Raw genomic sequence first — 21,870 nt, forward strand, 5'->3', positions numbered from 1 at the left:
TGCCCAGGCAGGGCCTGCTTCCTACTTGGGACCGAGGGCACCACTCACCTCCACCAGGTGATTGTCTGGTCCATACAGGTCCTTGTCCAGTTCGATGACCAAACTCTTGAAGAAAGAGGAAAACTTCCTTTTCTGCTTGCTGAGCTGTGGAATCGGGAGGGAGAGATGTCAGAGCATGGGCAACCTCCCACAGGGAACGAGGAGCCACAAGGGTCTCTAGGCCGACAAGAAGCCTACAATTGCAGAGTTGGGAGGGACCCTCAGGGTCATCCAGTCCACCCCCTGCAAGAGCAAGGGATGAGGCCCCGGAGAGGAAAGAGGTGGCTCCCAGTCCCACAGAGAGGGTTGGGAACAACATCCAGGCCCCACTGAGTCCCAAGGCCGCCAGCAGATGCTCTTTGGGGACTCCTTCTCCCCCACCATGTCTGCCCCTTTGGCTTGGGACATTTCCCCAAACATTTTCCTTTTCTCGGACCCCTTCCTCTCCCTTCTTCTGGCCCTGCCTCCCTCATCCTTCAAGCAAGCTCCACACACGCACTGCTGCAAGGGATCGTGGCCTTGCTTTGCCCGGGACCCTGGCCCCTCCCCTTCTCCCCCCCACCTCTACACCTCACATTTGGGCTTTTTCACTCCAGGAGTGAACCAGGAGCCCACTGCCTTGGCTCTCCAAGGGAAACTGAGGTCCACAGCAGGTGCCTCTTGCAGCCCTGGTTTCCCTCATCCTCTGTCCCTCAGCTGCTTTCCCCAAAAGCTGCCCCACCTGGCGAAGTGGCTCAGCTTGATTTCTCCCCCAGCCCCACAGAGAGATGTGAAAGCAGGTAAGTCCGCCTGCCCAGAGCTTACATCGTCCAGCAGTTTGCCTTCCACCCGCAGCTCCCAGGAGGCGATGCTGCCGTCTGAGTCGTCTGCGTCCGACTTGGCCGGGTTGAAGGTGTTGGAGATGTAAAGGCGCAGCTTCCGCTTTTGCTGTTGGAGGGAGGAGAGTCTGAGCTGGGGGGAGGCAAGGAAGGAGGGAGGCTCCTGCTCAGTGGGGCACCTCCGGAGGGTGGGGCCAGGCGCCTCCTCCCCGCCCCTTCCTGCCTGCTCAGATGACAGGAGCGAGCCAGCAGTAAATCACACTGAGCAAGTTGGAGTTAAAACCAGGATCTGCACAGGAGCGCCAGGCCTCATGAGCACAGCAACTCAGCTCTGGCAAATCTTGCTCCCATGAAGCAGCTGCCAAGTCCCCAGCTCCCCACAGCCGTCTAAGACCCCTCTTCTCCGGGGGTTTCCCCAAGCAACTGGAGACTGTTGCATGACACCAACCTCTCCTTCGCCCTCTTCACGCCTCTCCATGGGAGACAGACTGGAAGGAGAGTTTGTCGCAGGAGGGGGAGACACTCATGCCTCTTTGTGGGATGTAACGTCACTGAAGCAGTCAAGTACAACATTTCCTGTTTGCCCAGAATGGACATACAGGGGAATGTTGCTCCAGCCAGGAGGACTTCCTGTCACACCTGGTCTGGAGCATCCTCCCCCTGCACGTGACCAGGTAGATGGATGTGACCCTGGCAGACACTACAAAAGGGTCAGTCATGCAGCCATCTCTCTCTCTTGATCCCTTCTCTCCATTTTGCCTTTTGCTCTCTTCCGGCTCTCAGCCAGCAGCACATGGGCTCATCCCTCACAGAGGATGAAGCCACACTTCTCTCTGTAACTGTAACTACAAGCTGAAGCCTGCCTTCCGCTTCTGCCTCTGAGCCTGAACTTCTCTCTGCTACAGATTCTCCCTCCTCACTAAACCCTGTTGCCTCTTCAGCTTCCACCTCCTCCTCTTCCCAATCTTCTCCATCTGACCATTCATTGTCGATCCACCACCACTTCCCGGGCTCCGAACCTTCTTCCCTGGAGGGTTCCCCAGCTGGTTCCCACCCACCCCCATTCCTCTGCGTCCAGCCAGTCCACGACATCAGAGGGGACTGCACTGGGCTCTTCTCCAGCATCGGGAGGCCCATCTGCTCCTACCTTCATGGGCCTCTTCAGGGCCTCCTGGATGTCCACTCGCTTCCGCATGATGGTCTGGTCCAGCTTCCGCTCAAACGCCAGCAGGTCCATGTAGGCCTGAGACTCTGGCACCAGCTCCCGGATCTGGGAAGAGAGCAGAGCATCATAGAGGGACCCACTTGGCTTGCAGGAGGTCTCTGGTTCAACCCCTCTCCTCTTGGGGGGGAATGTCAGGGAACAGGCCTGGGCAAGGACCCTGGAGGGCTGCTGCAAGTCAGAGCTGGGCTAGGTGGAGCCCTGGCCAGGCTCAGGAGGAAGCAGGTTCTTTCGTGCAGAGGAAGAGTTTCCTTTCCAGAGGGTGAAGCAGAGCCAGAAGCAAGGAGGTGGAAGATGCCCCCCCAATGCAGAGGGGGGCATTTATGCATAGGTTTATTTGCTTCTAAATGCCTCTAAGTGACCTGCAAAATATTAACACCGCAAGGCTTTGTCAAGGGATTCTGGAGGAAGCATGGACAAACTTAATGATATTTATTGAAACCACAGCAACAAATACTGGAGGGAAACAATAAGATTATCCATTTACATAAATACTATATAGTTCTGTAACCTTGATTATTTTGTTGTTGTTCTTTTCCTCTGCCTTTAAAAATGTTTTTTTTAAAATGTAACCTTTTTCTTTTTCCCTTTTCTTATTTATTTTAACTCACTGGAATACTTTCACTTAAATATTTTTCAAAGGGGGGAAAGGAAGCACTTTCACCACTAAATGTGCATGAATCCTTGCAGGAGGGAGGGGAAAGGTGAAGCCAGAGAAGAAGGATTTGCTTGTGCTTCCCTTTAACTTGACACACGCAGAACACAGGGAGGGCAGTGCTCAGGTGAGCGAAAGGCCTCCCACCTGGGACACAGGCAGGTAGACAGACACCCACCTGCTCACAGGCCTGCCTAACCAGTGGGCTCCTAGCATCATTCAGCTGTAGAGTTGGAAGGGACCCCAGGGGTCATCCATCCTGACCCCCTGCAAGGGAGGAGTTCTTGCTGTGCTGGCTCCAGGTCACCCACAACAAGGAGCCAGCAGACCTTCCTTCAGATGGAGAGGAGAGCCCGTCAGGGTCCGATGAGGAAGCAAAACGGGAAAGAAAGAAACTCACCCTCTGTGGGAGAATCTTGTCAGCCATCTTCCTCCTCTTGGCGCTGCAGGTTTGTTGAAAGGGAGGGAAGACACACGTTACCAAGGCAACTAGCCCAGGTCACCGGCTAAATTATCCTCTGCTGGAGGGTCTCCCCTCACCACCCACCCTGAGTCTCAGGAGGCCGGCTCTGCTTCTCAGGAGGTACCTGCCCACCCCTTTGGCTAGGAGGGTCCTTGTGGCCGAAGCCAGGGCCTTTTCCCACCCCAGGTTGCCCTGACTGAAGAGAGGGCACAGGACTGCTTGTCTGCCAAGGGTGGCACAGACACAGCCTGGCAAGTGCCTCAGTTGCTGACCTGCCACATGAGAGGCTGCCAAGGGGCCCCCATCCACACCTCTCCCAGTCAGGGCCTTTGCTGCCCCCGGAAGCTTGGCTCGCTTGGCTCAATCCCCACCCTCGAGTTGCAGTTGAGCCCTGGCATTGCAGGAGGCTGGACTAGATGACCCATCTGCCAGCACCAACCCAGCAGAGGCCTCACAACTGGCAGCATCGTAGAGTCAGAGAATGGCAGCGTCATCTAGTCCAACCCCTGGAAGTGCAGGAATTGCAGCGAGAGCTTCCCTGGCAGAAAGCAGTGGCCATGTACAACCATCCCTCAGCCCCGTCCCCTAAATAAAAACGTCCTGGCAGCAAAACACAGGAAGGGAAGGGCCCCGCAGGTCTCCTCTGGGGGCCACCCCACGGGCAGCTGGTACCGAGGAATGGTCTCCTCAGCAGCCCCCCCCCAGACCTCCGGAAATCCGGAGCAGTGGATTGGGACCAAGAAGGTGAGGGTGGCATGGGGGTGGCTCAGGAGTAGTCAGGGAGCTCCTTCCAGGAAGAAGGTGGGATCTGCAGGGCTGTCCATCTGAACATGCAAAGAGCCTGGGCAGAAACCCGCAAAATGCAAAACATGAGAGACCTCCACATGCAGATCTCCCTCTTTCCATTTGCCTCCCATAAAATGGAAGGGGAGGACTCTATTTTATTATTTATTTCATAGACTTAATTTTCCCCTACCTAAAATTTATTCACCGCTTGACTGAAAAGAAAAAAACCTCAAAGCAGTTTATAAAAAGAAAATATGAACTTATCAATACTTTTTTCCCTTTATTACATTCTTTATGATAAATTTTATGGATAATAATAATAATAATAATAATAGTGAAAAGGGCTGGTGCTGTGCTGTTTTCTATTGTAACTTATCTGTATGTCTTTAATGGATTATATAGTTTTAAATCTGCCATTGTTTAATTGTTATTAATGATATTTCCCCTATGTTTTGAGCTGTTCTTATTTTTATTTATAGGCTGCCTGGAGTTCCTGTCAAGGAAAAGGACAGGGATAAATTAGATATATGCAATTAGATAAATATTGAATTGTAATAAATAATAATAATAATAATAATAATAGACTTGCCTGGGCTTTAGTGTGAGGCATCATGGAGGTCAAGAGGCAGCATCCGGAATGCTCTGCCACAACTGTATATATTTGTATATTTTGCACAAGGGTGTCACCAGATATGGCTTAACACTTTGTGTTTATGCACTTAGGTTGTTGGGGCTGGGTTGTTTTTTTTGTAATATTGAATTTATTGTGCGCTTGCCAAATTGCTGCTTTTTGCCATTGTTTGAATTCACTGCCACGCTCTGCGTTTTTCATATTTGTATTTCCAACACTCTGCCTTCAGAGGTTCTGGATGCATGCTGTGAACCCCTTTGGGCACAGCTCACTGTGGAAAAGGGGCAGGTAAGTAAACTCACTCCATCCCTCCATAAATACGGATGTGTTTGCTTAACACCTGGCAGTTTGCAAGAAGTTCGGAGACCCTTGGAGAGTCTTCCAGTGTTGGGCTGCAGCCTGCCTCACCCTCTCTCTTCCCCTCAGGCCAAGTCCTCTCCCAAGTGGAGTCCAGCTCACTCCCCCCCCCCATTGCCAGGGAGGAGGTCAAGCAAGTGGCCAGGCCTTTGCTCAGGGAGGGGCTTTCTGCCTTCAGGGCAGGGCTGCTCGGCCGCAGGCTGTCTGCAGCTCCACAGGCACAGAGGCCAAGAGGAGGAGACCCCCTTCCGTAGCCCAAGGCTGGCCAAGTGGCCCCCAAGAGACAGAAGGAAATGCTGCAGGTGGCCCCTCAGACCCCAAGCCTCAGACCCCTGACCCCTATCCTGACAGGTAAATCAATATTAATATTTGTATATTAATTTAAATGTTATTGTGCTTTATGTCGGAAACAGTTCAGTTTGGTTGTGTACTTTATTGTTTATGCCTACTTTAGCAATCAGGCAAACCCTTCCATGTTGTGAGCCGCCTTGAACGCAGTTTTAGCTCTGGAAAGGCGGCATACAGATCAAACCACAGTGGGGGCGACGATGCTCCGCCAGCTTCTCTGAGCGGCAAGGGCTCTGCGGAGGCGAGAGTCGGCCGGACATATCCCCCCCCCACCAACCACCAGGGGGCCTCCTCCCCTGCGCGGAGCTGCGAGAGGACAGCTGCGCAACGCGAGTCGGATCCTGAAAGGGCGCCGGGAGGGAGAGAGGCGCTGCCACGGAGAGGCAGGCTGCGTCCTCCAGGGAGCTGAGCGGAAGCCTGAGGGTTCCTGGGGCGGAGGGCTGCCGGATCCTGCACCGCAGGGAAGGGGAAAGAGGCTCCACTCACCTCCTGGGCCGGTTCTGCGTGGCGGCGCCCGCCTGCTGCTGCTGCTGCGCTTGTTGCTGCGCCGCCTGCTGCTGCTGCGCCTGCTGGGGCGCTGCCCGCTTGCGCGTGGGCTCCATCACGGCCTGGGGCATCCCGGGGCGAACGGAAGGGCTCCCAACGTAGGGGGGGCCTGGGGGACCCATTGGAGCCCCCTGGTGGGGCATGCGAGCGCCTGATGGCATCCCAGGACGCTGGAGGGAGGGAAAGAGGAAAGAAGGGAAAGGCGCAGATGAACGCTTGCTCCAGGAGGTGGCAGCACGCAGATCGGAGCCCGCGCAGGTCCTCTCCCCTGGCGGGGGGGTGGGGCAGGTATCCAGGCTCAGGGCAGCAATAGGGGGAGGCCCAACTTTCCTGGGTCAAAAGGACATAAGGTCACCTCCTGCCACAGCTGGAGGCAGGATGCGTCTGCAAGCTGGTTGCAGGAGGCGAGAGGGGTTGTGCTGGGGTCCCTAAAGCCGGCCCAGTTGGGCCCTGAGAGAACAGGATGCTGGACTAGATGGGCCCCTGCCTGGTCCCTGGCTCTTCCTGTGTCCTTATCTAGGTGCCCCAAAGCAGGCCCTGAGCCCCACAGCCTCTTCCCTCCTTGCCCTTCCCATCAGCTGGTTCCTAGGAGCATCCTTGTCTCTGATCCTGGGAATAAGCCTTGGCTTAGCCAACGACAGCCCTCTGCTCCTCCATGAATTTAATCCTCTTTTAAAGCAATCGCTGGCTCCTGAGGCAGTGAGTTCCAGTTTCACCCTGCGTTGTGCGAAGGACTTTCTTTTACCCATCCTGAATCTTCCAACATTCAGCTTTACAAGTTTGAGTGTTAGGAGAGGGAACTTCCCTCTCTCCACTGTCTCCATGCCAGGCACAATTTTATAAACTTCTATCATGTCATTTCTTGTTTGCCTTTTCCCTACACTAAAAAGAAAAGAAAAGCAAGCCCCTTTGGTCATTCTGGCTGCCCTTTTCTGAACACTTTTCCAACCCCACAATATCTTTTTTAAAGTGAGGCAACCAGAACTATTCACATTATTCCAAATGTGGCTTCGCCATAGATTCCTATAATGACCTCATGGCATTGGCATTTTATTTTCAATTCCTTTCCTACCGATCCCTAGCATGGAATTTGCCTTTTCCCGCAGCTGCCACATGCAAGCTCTCTTCAATGACCTCAAGGCCCCATTCCTGGTCATTCACAGTGTCCAGGGCGGCTGTCTCCCAGCTCCATCTGGTACGCAGGATGTGACCCTCCCTGCCCACAGAGTGGTGCATGCTCTGGTTGTCTCCCACTTGGACTACTGCAATGCGCTCTACGTGGGGCTCCCTTTGAAGGTGACCCGGAAACTGCAACTAATCCAGAATGTGGCAGCTAGACTGGTAACTGAGTGGCTGCCGAGACCATATAACTCTGGTCCTGAAAGACCAACATTGGCTCCTAGTACGTTTCCGTGCACAATTCAAAGTGTTGGTGCTGACCTTTCAAGCCCTAAACGACCTCAGCCCAGTAGACCTGACGGAGTGTCTCCAACCCCATCGTTCTGCCCGGACACTGAGGTCCAGCTCCGAGGGCCTTCTGGTGGTTCCCTCCCTGTGAGAAGTGAGGTTACAGGGAACCAGGCCTTCTTGATGGTGGCACCCGCCCTGTTGAACGCCCTCCCATCAGATGGCAAGGAATAAACAACTGACTTTTAGAAGACATCTGAAGGCAGCCCTGTTCAGGGAAGCTATTAATGTTTGATGTTTTAGTATGTTCTGATATATGCTGTGAGTCGCCCAGAGTGGCTGGGGAAGCCCAGCAAGAAGGGTGGGGTATAAATAATAAAATTTAATAATAAAATTTAGGACATGGGGATGTAGTAGCAACCCTTGTTGTTCTGACTGTAGAAGAGGTCGGTGGCCCCATGGCTGACCCACAGAGTGTGGGTGAGCCTGCAGTTTAAGAGCTGCCCCAGCTGATTCAGACCAAGGAAGTCTTCACAGGAGCAAGACCCTGTCAGCGCATAACTCCTCTGCTCAGAGACCTGCACAGGTCACCCATTTGCTTCCAGGCCAAGTTGAGGGCGCTGCTATTAGGATATTGTAACCAGGGATATTTTTCAGCCAGAACCTGCCGGAACTCAGATCCAGCATCTCTCAGGTGGGCGCCATTGCCATGATAAGAGAATGGGGGAGGCATTCTTGGTGAGTTCTGGCACCTCTTTTTTTATAGACAAATGGCACTGTTTGTAACCCGCCCTGGGACCTCAAGGTGAAAGGCAGATAACAAATAAAGACTAAAAACAATTGAAGCCATAAAGAGCTTAGGACCAGTTTACTTCTGCGACTGCCTTGCCTTTATATGTCTAATGAACAGCTTTGGTCTGTGGAACTGATGCTGCAGCTGGTGCCACATAATGCTCATTCCAATCTTTTAGTGTGGCCACACTTGCACTACGGAACTCCCTGCCACTTGACATCAGGCAGGTGCACCTTCACTGCACTCTTCTTGGCACCTGTTTAAAACTTTTCTGTTTAGGCACCCCTATGCAGACATGGAGAAATTACATGTGCTTTCTTTCTTTTAAACTACTGTTGATTTCAATCATCCTTTGAACACTTTTAATACCTGCTCTTAACTGTTTGTATCGATAATCTTTAATGCTGGCCTCCTTTCTCCTTTCCACCTCCAGGCCCCTGAAGCCTTTTGCACCCAATTTCTCCAAAGCCACCTTCCCCCACCCCAATGCCAACACTTCCCAAACTGCAAAGGAGACTAAAGAGAAGCATGACCCCTCCTGGCCACACAGAGCCACTTGCCCACCACAGCCGGCCTCCGTGGCTTGACCGTCCTGGCCTTCACCTCCCTGCCCTGGCAGCCTTCAAAACTGCAAGCCCCTTGGGGCAGGGACCTGTCTCTTCTCCTTAGTTGCTGTGTCAGGCACCGTGTTCATGGGCAGCACCATAGGGATATAAACCTCATCCTCACCCCCCTCCAGCGTACGGAGAGAGCCATGGGTGGGAGCTGCTGTGAGGCAGACAGGGGGTCCTTTCATCTGAGGGCACCTGTTGCGGCCACAAGCCCAGCACCATGGGGGGGGGAGAGATGAGGCCCCTCCCAGCCAGCCAAACATCTCCACCCCCGGCAGCAACTGACCCTGCAAGCATGCCTCACATTCAGGGCCACCTGCTGCTGTCTCTCTGGCCCCCAGGCCTCCGCTTCCCCCCGGAGACTCAGCTGCTGCCCGTCAGTCAGACCAAGAGGCCGGCCAGCCAGTGAAGTATGGAAATCAAAGCATGGCACACTTTCCCCCCAGCTCTTCACCTTTAAGGAAGACCTTCCTGTATCCCTTGGGGGGGGGAACCCTTTCAGTTTGTTTAAGGTTTTCTCTATTTGGCCCCAGAACCTCTGCACAAAGGTGATGGGAACAGACACACAGGGGCTCCCCTGACTGCAAGGGAATGAATTGTTTTGAGCCAGTTTTGCTGCAAAAAAAAAATTACAGAGGAAGCAGAAGGGATTTCTGTGGGGCGGGGGAGGCCAGGTCTAAAGGCCAGCATGTGCTGAATGGAGCTGCCCCCCCCCAAAAAAAAACCTGCACAAGAGGTGGATCAGATACTTGTGAAATCACAAAGCCGGAAGAGGTTGTGGAGATCATCTAATCCCTGCCCCACAGAAGAGGCTGCAATGCAGGAGGCAGCTGCCCCATCCCTGACACCTGACCCGTCCTTCAGCCTCTGCTTAAATATCTCCAGCCCCAACAGACCTCCTGCCTTGTCCTGCTACGGCCTGTCATTTTGGGAGTGACACTTAAAAAAAAAATTCTTCCATGAGGGGACTTTAAAATGCGTTTCTGGGTGTGAGGAACTAAAATCTGCTATTATATTTATGATTTAACAACATTTAGCTTGGTAGTCTATGTTTGATGAAGAAGCACATCAAACTGCTTTCGGAAAGCCAAAGAATTTTAATTTTACCTTCTGAAAATGTCAAGTAATGCTAAATATTAATATATACGGTAACTGCAAGTACTTGGCAACCATTTTTATGATTTCTATGCAAGGTTACGCACATTTCACTTACCAGGCAAAACTAAATTGTATTAATTTAATCACACTATATTTTGATTTCCCAAATCATGTTACGACTTTTTAGCATCCTTCAGTTTTGGAATTTGAAAGCTGGAAAATCCAAAACACCCGACTGCCCTGCCTTTTGCACCTGGCCTTTTGTTCTAGTCCTGCCCTCAGGAGCAACAGGCAGCATGCCTGCGCCATCTTCTGTGTGACTGTCAGCCCTTCCGGTATTGGAAATGCACCTCTGTCTCTCCCTTTAAGCTTCTGATCACCACCGTGAACAGGAGGCGAGCACTGCAGCTGGATCAGGCCAAAGGCCCATCTAACCCAGCCCCCTGAAACTACAGCAATTGTGGGGAGGGGGAGAGGAAAGGGTGGCCATGCGCTGAGCCTCCCCTTCCTGGAAGAGGGCAAAGTTCTTTCATTTACTTTACATCTACACCTAAAGGCCCAGAGGCAGCCATGAAGGGCTAGACCAGGTGGGACCCAGCTGGGCTTGGAACAGTGTCTGCCTGAGTAACAGAGGCTCTCCAGGCCAGAGGAGAACTTCCTTCTCTGATAAAGGCAGGAACTGGGTTTCCAGGGACGTCTCCATGGAAGTCCACAAGCAAGACCTGAACTGCTGCTGCAGCTCCTTCTACCGTCCATCACAGGACTTGGTTTGCAGAGCTTCCACCATTCCAGTTGCTCTCCTTGACACACACTAACTGATCAATTCCTTCCTCAGAACTGGACACAGCCTTCCAGAAGTGACTCAGCCAGGACAGAGCCCTGAGCTCCCATCAGTTGCCCTCACTTGTGTCTTGCGTTGTGTGTGTGTGTGTGTGTGTGTGTGTGTGTGCGCGCACACACACACACTCCTTCATGATCTGTTTTGAACCCAACTCATTAGCGATGAATTCTGAGAACCACCCTTTTGACTTCCTCGGACAGTTTCTGTCTGTTGTGCTTCTGAAACACCCGCTGAGCTCCAGGGTCAGGAGCAGTAAGGCTGAAAGGCTGCCTTGCTGAGCCAGGCTCGGATCCACTGAGCCTCGCGTGAGATTCCCAGCCATGACCAGGAAGATACAACCACAATCAGGGCAGGAAGCCCTTCAAGGCTCATTCTTCCCTTCTCCACCACAAACAACCCTCTCCCTGCCCCATTTTGCCAGGACGAAGAGCCCTCGCCTCTTTCGCCTGCCCTTCCCCACTCATGAACATTGCAGTCCTCCCTCTTCTTCCCCATTCCCTCTCCTCTCCAACCCTTTTGGAGTTGGGGGAACCAGAAACCCCACCTGCATTTCAGGTATTCCAAGTGAGCCAGATGCCCTAATCTAAGAAATTCAGCCATGGGGTTGAGAGGAGGGAATGAAGGACTGGGGGGCAGGGCAGCCATTGTTACCTTTGCCCCAGGGAAGAAAGCTAACCTGTCGCATTAACAGCACTTGTCATTTCCATCTTGGTGCTCATTTTTATGAAGAACCTCAGGAAGCAGCTGGGTGGCTGGGCACTTTTTGTTGTTGTCTGCAGCTGCCCACAAGGGAGGCTGAGATGCCTCAGTCAGCCAGGAGGTCAACTGTTCTTGCCTTTGGGGGGGATCTCTTCCCCAAGTACTAGCAGAAACTTGGCACCGTGTTGTGCCAGTTGGGCAGGACTCTTCACACCACCTCCTCATAGAATCACAGAACTGTAGAGTTGGGAGGTCATCTAGTTCAACCCCCTAAAATGCAGGAATCACAACTAAGGCATCCAGGTCAGACGGACATCTGGCCTCAGCTTAAAGGTAAAGGTAAAGGGACCCCTGACCATTAGGTCCAGTCGTGGCCGACTCTGGGGTTGCGGCGCTCATCTCGCTTTACTGGCTGAGGGAGCCGGCGTACAGCTTCCTGGTCATGTGGCCAGCATGACTAAGCCGCTTCTGGCGAACCAGAGCAGCGCATGGAAACGCCGTTTACCTTGCCGCCGGAGCAGTACCTATTTATCTACTTGCACTTTGACGTGCTTTCGGACTGCTAAGTTGGCAGGAGCAGGGACCGAGCAACGGGAGCTCACCCCGTGGCAGGGATTCGAACCGCCGACCTTCTGATCCTAGGCTCTGTGGCTTAACCCACAGCATCACCCGCCACTCTCAGCTTAGAGACCTCCAAAGAAGGAAAGCCCACCACCTTCAGAGGGGGTGTCGTCCCCCCCACCGGGAATCCCCTAGAAGCACCAGGGCTCGTGAGACCGACACTGACCCACCTGCCTGACGCTCGAGGGAACCTGCAGAAGGGACCTCAGGACAGGAGCGCAGCCCCCTTGAACCCACAGCAGAGGAGAGGCTACAGAGAGGCTCCCTGAGGGGACATGGGGAGATGGCTGGGATGGAGACAGCAACGCTTGCTGCCCTCTCTCACCCTTAACACTCGAACCCAGCAGCATCACCCAAGGAAGCCGAACGCTGGGAGACTCAGCACAGACAGAAAGAAGGGTGTCTTCACACTCAGCAGTGCTGGGTTCAAGTGAGGCACAAGTGTTCGGGGCAGGGAGATTTCAGGCTTGCCAGACCCACTTGGGGTTTCTAGTTGTTGTTTTTTTGTTAGAACCCCAAAGCCAAGATAGCAAAGCAAAGATGCAATTAAAGGACAGGGTGCCTCTGAGCATGTTCTAGGAACTTGCTTTCAGTGCCAGAACTGACCTGAGTTCACAATCCTTCCATACAAAAGCCCGCTTCTGCCTGGCTTTCTTCATTTCAGCAACATAAAAGGGAGGGGGGATTTTGTTGTTTGAAATGCAGGATGTTGGCTTATACGGAGCCAGAACACTGGTCCATCTATTGCTGAACACTGACAGGATTTCAGGCAAGTGGGTCTCCCCCAACCCTACCTAGAGCTGTTGCCAGGGTTGAACCAGACATACTCTGCAGACAAAGCAGGTGCTCTTAGAATCATAGACGTATCCCAGGCCCTCGTGTTGGAAGGGACCCCAGGGGTCATCTAGTTCAACCCCCTGCAATGCAGGAATCCTTTGCTCAACCTGGGACTTGAACCCAGGACCCTGGGATTAGGAGTCTCCTGCTCTACCGACTGAGCTATCACAGTGAGCTACGGCCCTTGACACCCGGCTGCTGCTACTGGGAGCCAGAAACACGGGCCAATCGACTATAACTCACGCATAATTCTGCAAGGAGGCTTCTACCTACCACCTGCCCACCCCTGAACTCTGGAATTCACCGCTGCAGGAGGCAATGGAGGCCACTAACCTGGGCAGATTTAAAAGGGGGGGTGTGAAGCAAATATCAGAGGGAGGGCAAGGCTCTGAATGCGAGTTGCTGGGGCACACAAGGAGGGAGGAGGCAGTTCTTGCACTCAGGTCCTGCGCACCTGGGGGGGGGGGGGCTTCCCTCTGGGGCCCCTGCTTGGTCACTGAGAGAAGAGGACGTTGAGCTGGGTGGTCCTTTGGGCTGATCTCCAAAGAAGACTTTTGAAGGGGGTCCCCCTGCCTGTCTGGGAAAGGGAGCTGCCAGGTTGTGCCACGGGGCAAGGAAACTCTCTGGGGATGGTGGCCTGGTAGCCAGAGCAGCCAAGGTTTGGCTCAGGGACCCTCCCAGTCGGCAGCCAATGCTGGGGGCCACATCCTGCCTGGGGCCCTTTGGGAGAGGGAGCCAAGAGTGGCAGCAGGAGCCCACGGGGGGGAGGGGGGAGGAACGCTTGGGATGCCAACCTACAGGCCAGAAACTCTGAAGGTCCAAAACACTTGGAGGGGGCATCACCAACCCCTTGCCATCCACATGGCGTCCTTGATGGACAGGGGGCCAGTGGGGCGTTCGCCCCACTCCTCCTCCCCCCTCCCGCGCCCAGAAGGACTCCCCAAGCCCCCTGCCCCTCTGAGGCGTCCCGCTCCGCCGGCCTCTTTCCCGAAAAAGGAGCGCCTTCAGACAATGGTGCCGGAGAGCCCTCGCGCCAGGAGGGATTCCTCGCGCCTAGCGACGTGAGAGAGCAGTGCCCGGGGCTGGCACGGGGGTCGTGCCACCCACGGGGGTCCAGCAAAGCCCGCCTGGAGACGAGGGCCTGGGATACCTCCGGAGCCCGGCCCCTCCCCCCCCGCGCCTTGCCCAAGTGGCCCCTCGCCGCTCCCTCGGGGTCCGCTGTGCGCACCTGTTTCCGAGCCAGGCCCGGACCCTGCGCACGTGCTGGGGGAGGGGGCGTGTACCCCCCCCTACACACACCCCCCCCCACGCGGGCCCGGGCGAGAGCTGCCCCCTCTTCCCCCCCTCCCAGGCCGGCTTTCCCGCTCCTCGCCGGGCAGCCCACAAACTTTCCCCACTCACCACCCCATGGACCAGAAACTCAAAAAGTTTGCTTTTCGTCGCCTTTCGCGCTCCGCCCGTGACTTCCTCCGCGGCCATCGGGGTCGGGTCTGCACTGCTCCGCCTCCCCTTCTCCTCCTCCTCCTCCTCCTCCGTCGGTCCGTCTGTCTGCCTGCCTTCCTGGGCTCCTCGCCGCCTTCCCTGCTGCCTCCGTCCTCCCTTTCTCCTCCTCCTCCTCCTCCTGCAACTCTGCCCGCGCGCTCCGTCTTTCTTCCCTCGGAGCCCCGCTGCGCGCTCCGCTCGCTCCGCTCACACTTCTAATAGCTCCGCCGGCCGACGGGGGAGGGGGCCCGGCAGGGCTCCCGCGACGGCCCACGGCCGGATTCCTCCGCCGAAGCGCCGCGGCCGAGGCCGGCTGAGCCCCAGCGCCGCCCGCCGCCGCTCCTCGCCGCGTCCCCGCGCAGCCTCGCCCGGCGCTCCGCCTGCCCGTCCCCGGCGGCCGCGCAACGCCTCGCCGCCGCGCCCCTCCTCGCGCCGCTTCCAGGCCGCATCCCCCGGGACCCTCCAGGCGGCCCGGCTACCGAGGGAAGCGGAGGGAAGGAGCCCGCCTCCCCCCACCCGTCGGAGGCTGGACGGGGGCGGAGGAAGCGAGGAGGGGCGCGGGGAAGGCCGGGCGGCGCGGGAGACCCTCTTCCCCCAGTGCCCGCAAACCATGACACCGGGGAAACGGCGGGGGCCCCACACGGGATGTCGCGGGTCCTTCCCCGCCGCCCCCCACCCGCTCCACGTTGAGCGGCCCCTGCGAGGCCGGTCTGGGCTCCCTCCTCGCAGAGACGTCCGGCGGAGGCGTCACCGTCGCCTCGTCTTCCTCCCCCCCCCCCGCCTGTCGGTCACTCTCCCGTCCTGCCCTGCGTGGCGCTGGCAGGGAATGAAGAGCCGCCGGCATCTCCCGGTGCGCGTCTCCCTGGCAACAGAGCCAGTGTTGCCAGGTAACGGGCAGGGCGTGGTACCCAGGAGAGGCTCCTTCTGCACCCGGCGCAGCCCGATGCGGAATCGTGAAGAGGGAGGGAGGGAGGATGAGCGGGGGGAGGGTTCCTCCCGATGCGTGATGGCGGAGCGGCGTGTTCACACGTGCAGACGAGGGCGCCCGGTTGCCCCCGGGTCTCCCCAGTCACGGCCAGGACGAGGAGAGGCGGCGGGGAGGCGAGGGAGCCCCTCCCCCGCAGGCTCTCCCGTACCCCACCGGGGGCGCGCCCGCTGGATCCCCTGCCCAACGGGCTGCGGTGGTGGGGAACCCCCCCGGGGGATCCCCGCCGCCCTCCTGGTCCTGCCCCCTATGGACGGAGCGGGGGGAGGAAGGCCGAGAGGAAAGGAGCGTGGCCCCTCCCCCCAGAATCCCGGGGCTTCCCACTGACCGACCCCCCTTCTCCCCCCCCCCCCCGCAGTTACCGGGCTCCTCCCGGCGGGGAGGGGGCGCGTGGGGCGCATGCGCAGCGCTGCCTTTTTCCCCTCTCGCCGTGAAGGTCAGCCGAGCGGACTGAGGGAAAAGGGGCGGGTGTTAACTCCTTCCGCGCCGCTCTCCCTCCCCGCCTCTCCGACAGCCGCCTCCGCCGCGCAGCACACGCGCAGCCGACGTCGCGCCGCTTCCCCGCCCCTTCGGAGAGCGGTCGGCGGAGGCGGAGAGAGCGGCTGTCACCGGCTGCCACCGGCTCCGGACTCAGCAGGGCCGCCCCGACGGAGGGAGCCGAAGGCGCGCGGGGCTCCCGTCTGGCCGGCCGGGGCCGCCGCAGGAAGGAACGCGCCCCTCCGCACGCGCTTGCCGAGCCTTCTCCCGCCGCGGGTGCCCGAGACCCGTTCGGGGGTGCGGAACGGGCCCCCGGGGCAGGAGCCAGCGAGCGAGCGCCCTTGCCGGACGTGACCCCCGACGGCGGGAGGAGCTGCTACGGGCGGGCGCCCGCTTGAGCCTGGCGCTGTCTGAAGCGGCTGCCCCCGGGATGCGGGCCTGAGGGGCCCCTCCGCTCGGCCCAGGCGCCCCCTCCTCGCCGGGAATTTCAGGAGAGCAGCCGCCGCCGCCTGGGCCAGCTCGGAGGTCCCCTGCGACGGAGCTCGCTGAGACTCCGGAGGCGGTGGACGGTCGCCTCCCTCTTTCCCGAGAGGCTCGAGGGTCTCCTCTAGCCCAAGGGGTCTCCTAGTGGGTCCAGGGTCCCTGCGGAGACCCCAAAAGCAGCCTCGCCCCCAAGAGGCCAGGCGACTCTCGCTCCGCTGCTTCGTCTATGTGGGCTACTGATCCTGTTTGTCTTTTTCGCGGGGCGGGGGTCCTGGAGCAGAGCCGAGTCCGCCAGCCTGAGGCAAATTCTCCCGCGCCCCTGAAACCCCAGCTCGGTGAAGCCCATCCTTTGTATCAGGAGGAGGTCCGAGAGGGGGCCCCGGGTGCTGTGCCTGGGGAGTCCTGTCGGGGCCTGGGTGGGTGGGCAAGTCTCTGCAAAGGCAACCTGGCACTCGCACCCCCCTCCCTAACCTGCAGAGGCGAGGGTCTCTCTCTCACACATGCACACACAGGGCCCGACCGACCCCCAGCGAGGCAAGGCCCACCTGAGCCACAAGCCGGGTCTCCTTCTGCTGGGGGGCCACCTCTGTGCCTCCCCTTTGGGGGGACAGGGATGCACGTGCGGCCAGCTTGGAGCCCACCGAGGGGGGAAGCTGCACCTGCCAACCAACCTGCCCCATGGAACTTCCAAAGGCTGCTTCCTCCCAAACGGGCCAGGAGCAACCCGAGGGGGGCACTGTTTATGACACTCTCTTGAAGTTCCAGGTGTGCTCAGGGAACTGGAGAGCCCTGTGGCCTTCACCAGAAAGGACTTCCTGGAGAAAGGGCACCTGGAGGCTTTAAAGCAGGGGCTGTGGCAGCCGGGACCCTGCTCAGCAGGAAGAGGCTGAGCCAGGAGACCTCAGAGCTTCCATCCAGCTCAATGGGATGCTGCTGGGTTGCATTTATCGGGCTCTTCGGAGTGATGTGGCTTTTGAATAGCTTTATTTTAAGACCTCTGGATCCCAGGCCACATTCCCAATGGATCCCAAAGGCCGCTTGGGAATGGGTGTGTTGCGAGGGTTGCAGAAGCCAAGCTGCTCCTAGAACATTTCTGAGGCCACTGAGGGGGACAAGGCTGGACGATGAGCCGCCCACCTGGAACTCTCTCCTTCCTGAATGCTCCTTCAGAAGGAACAAGCACTGCAGCAGCAAGCCAGTCACTCTTTGCAACTGGGGAGACAGACATGGCCCTGGGGAAGAGAGGGGGGGAAGGAAGGAAGAGCCCCCATGGCTTCTCGTAAGTGCACACACAGAGTTAGGAAATAGCCACGCAGGTATGCATGGACCTAAACGTTTTCTTGCAAGAGCCATCTGTGACTGGGGCTGCAAGTATTCCAAGTGCTGTTATCGTCAAAGCTGTTGGTAGACATAATAAATATGTGATTGCGAAAAAGAATAGCCTAAATAATGTGCCCTCGTTTTCTAGCCCACCTCCCCCTGCAGCCTCTGGCCTGATCCAACCACTCACAGCGCAGGGGCAGGGAAATCCCCCTCTTGTTCATTTAGCCTGCTTGCTAACTGTAGGCTGCAAACCCCAGATTCCCTACTCCACCCCCCCATGCCTTGCCTTGGGGAGAATGGGCTGTTCTACTCTGGTCCTGTTTGAGGGCTTCTTCCCTTTGGGGCATCTGGTTGGCCACGACGAGAACAAGAAGCTGGCCTGATAATAATAATTTAATAATAATAATTTATTATTTATCCCTTGCCCATCATGCTGGGTTTCCCCAGCCACTCTAGAGCCAGCTAGATCCAGGTTCTTCTGATGTTCTCCTCATCCCCCAGGAGGACCAGGCTTAGAAGAAGCTCAATTAATTTGTTTTTGGGAAAAGAAAGGGTTCCTTAGTCTGTTGGCCCTCTCTTTTTCCCACCCCTTGAAATTCATGGTGGATCCCCAGATGGTGTCAGAAGGCCTTCTGGCAAGAGATGGGCTGCACCTCACAGCGGTTGGCAAGAATGTGTTTGCTAAGAGTCTCACAAAGCTGTTCAGGAGAGGTTTCAACTAGAACTTGAGAGGGAGGGAGGTGGCATTACAGATGACAGAAGAACACCTGGCACTGGGGATAATGCACAGGAAGCTGAAGTGGTGCTCCAGAAACCTGCTAAAGGGCAGGAAACTACAAGAAGGAAGCAGCTGGAGGGAATGACTCGCAGTTTCAGTTGACTCTATAGTAATGCACACAGTATGGGAACAAGCAAGAGGAACTGGAGCTCTTAATACAGGATGGCAAATATGACATAATAGGCATTACTGAAACATGGTGGGATGAGACTCATGACAAGAATGCAAGAATTGAGGGCAGGAGGGCCAGCTTGGCCCCACAACCATGGGTGCCATGCAGCATGCACGGACCTGGTGCCAAAATTTGTGGGTGCCCGGCTCCTTCATGGGGAATTTTGTGGGTGCTGGGGTACCCAGGGCCCCAGCAACTATAATTGAGGGGTATAACCTGTTCAAAAGGAATAGACCAAGCAGGAAGGAAGGAGGAGCATTATATGCAAAAGATGTGCACACTTGTGAAGGAATCCGTGACCTGGAGCATGGGAAGCAGATGGAGAGTATACGGGGGGAAATTGTACGAGAGAGAAACACCCATGATTTTATTGTGGGTGTCTGCTATAGACCACCAAGCCAGACTTGGATGATGCCTTTCTAGAGCAGATTACCAAACATTTAAAAAGGAGAAATATAGTAGTCATGGAACTTCTGCAATATCTGTTGGGACTCCAACTCTGCCAAGAATGTAAGGTTCAAATCTTGGACCTGGTCCTCATCAACAGAGAGGAACTGATCAGCAAAGTGGGCATACTGGGAAACTTGGGAGGAAGTGATCAGGCTTTCTTGGGTTTCATGATAAAACCAGCAAGGGAAAGCTGAGTGTAGTCAGACATGCACTCAGGATTGGTGGATCATGGGAATGCTGTGGACATAGTGTATCTTGATTTCAGTAAGGCTTTTGACAAAGTCCTCCATGATATTCTTGCAGAGGAGCTGGTAAAATGTAGGTTTAATGAGGTAACTGTGAGGTGGATTTGTAGCAGGTTGACTGACTGAACCCAAAGAGGACTCATTAATGGTTCCTCATCAACCTGGGAAAAAAATGACAAGTGGGGTGCTACAGGGTTCTGTCCTGGGCCTGTTGATAGTCAAAGCCTTTACAAATGAATTGAGGGGGTGCTATTCCAATCTGCAGGTGATATCAAGCTGGGAGGGGTAGCTAATGCCACAGAACACAGAATCAGGGTCCAACAAGATTTTAGCAGATTGGAGAACTGGGTCCAAACTAACAAAATGAATTTCAATAGGGACAAATGCAAGGTTCTAAGTTCAAAGACACTTAGGCAGAAAGAACCAGCTGCACAAATATAAGATGGGGGACACCTGCCTTGGCAATAGTACATGTGAAAAGGAACTAGGGGTCTTAGCGGACCAGAAGCTTAATGTCAGTCAACAGTGTGATGCAGCAGCAGCCAAGGAAGGAAGGAAGGAAGGAAGGAAGGAAGGAAGGAAGGAAGGAAGGAAGGAAGCTAATGCTATTCTAGACTACACCAACAGAAATATAGTATCCAGATCAAGGAAAGTCACATTACTGTTCTATTCTGCCTTGAACCACGCCTGGAATACTGTGTAAAGCTCTGGGTGCCACAATTTAAGAAGACTATATTGACAAGCTGGAACATGTGCAGAGGAGATCAAGGGTCTAGAAACCAAGCCTTATGAGGAACGGTTGAGGGAACTGGGGATGTCTAGCCTGGATAAGAGGAGATTGATTGTAGATATGATAGCCATCTTCAAGTATCTTAAGGGCTGCCCCATGGAAGACGGAGCTAGCTTGTTTTCTCCTGCTCTAGAGAGCAGGACCTGAACCAATGGATTCAGACAACAAGGGAGGAGTTTCCAACTCAACATCAGGAAGAACTTTCTGGTGGTAAGAGCCATTCCGCAGTAGAACAGACTCGGGAGGTTGTGGACTCTCTTCATTGGAGTTTTTAAAACAGGTTAAATAGCCATCTGTCATGGATGCTTTAGTTGCAAATTCTGCATTGCATGTGATTGGATTAATGACTTGGGGTCCCTTCCAACTCCACAATTCTATGATCTCACATCCAGAGAGTCTTTGGCCTTCTTGAGGAAAGATGCCATCATGATAAAGAAGAGAGGGGCCAACTTTTGTTTTTGTTTCCTGCCTAGCCCCCACCCTCCTTTTGAGTGGAGATGGCTGAAGGATGAGGGGGAGGGGCCCCTGGCCACTCATGGTGGAAACGGACTTCAGAAGGCAACTGCCTCTCTTGGGAAACATCCATTTGTCCAGCCTTGGGGAGATGCCAAGGGACAAATCCACCAGTTTTCCTGTATTTATTTCTCATCCTTCCTGGGCTAAACTCCACCATTTATGCATCTGTGGTCTCCTCTCCCCCCTCCCCCCTTTTTTTTAGTGAAATGGACAGTCTGCTACAATGGTGCCTTCTAGGGACCCCTCACTCTTCTAAGCCCTCCATTACTGTCATCAAGCATTGATTAGGAATCGGACGTCTGCATTGCGGGAAGTTGTTCTAGCTGGTTGTTGGGACCCTTCCAACTCTGCAATTCTATTATTCTATAAAGCTTATCACTCAATGCGCAACAATCGGAAGGTCAAGCCACAGCCCCCCCCCGCTTCCTTCTGGGCTGGGCTTCCTTCCTGTTCCCTAATAATATAATCAAAGAACTGTAGAGTTGGAAGGGGCCACAAGACTCATCTAGTCCAACCCCCTGCAATGCAGGAACTTTTGCCCAACACGGGACTCGAACCCACAGCCCTGAGGTTACGAGTCTCATGCTCTACCAACCGAGCTATTCCAGATCTGAAGCAATGCTCCTGAGGGTTACTCTCAGAGTTAAGGGGCTTAGATAGCTACTGTTTACCAGTCTCCAGCATTTCTGTAGTATTTTGAATCTGTACAGAAGAGAGCGCCAGCAACACAACGGGGGGCCTCCGTGGGTCAGGGGAGTGAGAAACCACAAGTCGGTTGTGACCATTTGGCAAGGCATTCTGAAGGCCAGGCCTCTGCAGCAGCTGCTGCCTGAGCACGATTGTTAATCCAAGCCCCAGTGAGGCGTCCACTGCCCCCATCTTGTCCGGTTTCCATGGGGTCAATTTCAGTTCCATGCCAAAGGTGTGGCCAAGCCCCATGCTGTGGTCTGACTGACCAGATGCTCTCTTGCCCCTTTGCCCAACGTGGCTCATGGGCACAAGCCCAGGGGTGGGGGCTGAGCAGATGAAAGACATACTTTCATACTTTCAGTGCAGTTCAACGTCTCTATGGAGCCGTTGGGAGTGGCCAGCCGAGACCTTCAGTAGCGGCCCTGTTAACTGCGCCACCTTAGGATGCTGTGGGAAGGAGCTCCCCCCCCCCTTGGAGAATAGGCAGGCACCAACGGTTAGCTGTTAACTGTTAGGGACGCAGGTAGCACTGTGGGTTAAACCACAGAGCCTAGGACTTGCCAATCAGAAGGTCAGTGGTTCGAATCCCCTTGACGGGGTGAGCTCCCGTTGCTCAGTCCCAGCTCCTGCCAACCCAGCAGTCCGAAAGCAAAAAGTGCAAGTAGATAAACAGGTACCGCTGCGGCGGGAAGGTAAACGGCGTTTCC

The 21,870-nt window shown here is 55.5% G+C and overlaps 2 protein-coding genes and 1 long non-coding RNA gene across 9 annotated transcripts in view; 1 reads left to right on the forward strand and 2 right to left on the reverse strand.

Moving 5' to 3' along the window:
- LOC310745974 (uncharacterized protein) overlaps positions 1-21,870 on the reverse strand; it is a 618,230-nt gene that overhangs the window by 202,515 nt on the left and 393,845 nt on the right. The window lies entirely within an intron of this gene.
- The window catches only part of LOC310746292, a 284,046-nt gene that overhangs the window by 59,777 nt on the left and 202,399 nt on the right, over positions 1-21,870 (forward strand). The gene's annotated exons all lie outside the window — the stretch shown is intronic.
- Positions 1-21,870, reverse strand: part of SMARCD3 (SWI/SNF related BAF chromatin remodeling complex subunit D3) — a 41,725-nt gene that overhangs the window by 10,861 nt on the left and 8,994 nt on the right. For 3 of the 7 annotated variants that reach the window (XM_083579727.1, XM_083579723.1, XM_083579722.1), the window contains exons 2-6: positions 5,806-6,035; positions 3,135-3,177; positions 2,005-2,127; positions 844-966; positions 49-144 (exon numbers count right to left, since the gene is read on the reverse strand). In XM_083579727.1, the coding sequence (XP_083435853.1) occupies positions 49-144; positions 844-966; positions 2,005-2,127; positions 3,135-3,177; positions 5,806-6,035 (615 nt within the window). Of the gene's footprint in view, positions 1-48; positions 145-843; positions 967-2,004; positions 2,128-3,134; positions 3,178-5,805; positions 6,036-14,173; positions 14,494-15,601; positions 15,759-21,870 lie in introns of those variants that run through there. The other 4 variants (XM_083579728.1, XM_083579725.1, XM_083579726.1 and 1 more) reach the window with 4 other exon arrangements.

Source organism: Podarcis filfolensis, assembly GCF_964270895.1.
Source record: "Podarcis filfolensis genome assembly, chromosome: 12".
NCBI classification, from domain to species: domain Eukaryota; kingdom Metazoa; phylum Chordata; class Lepidosauria; order Squamata; family Lacertidae; genus Podarcis; species Podarcis filfolensis.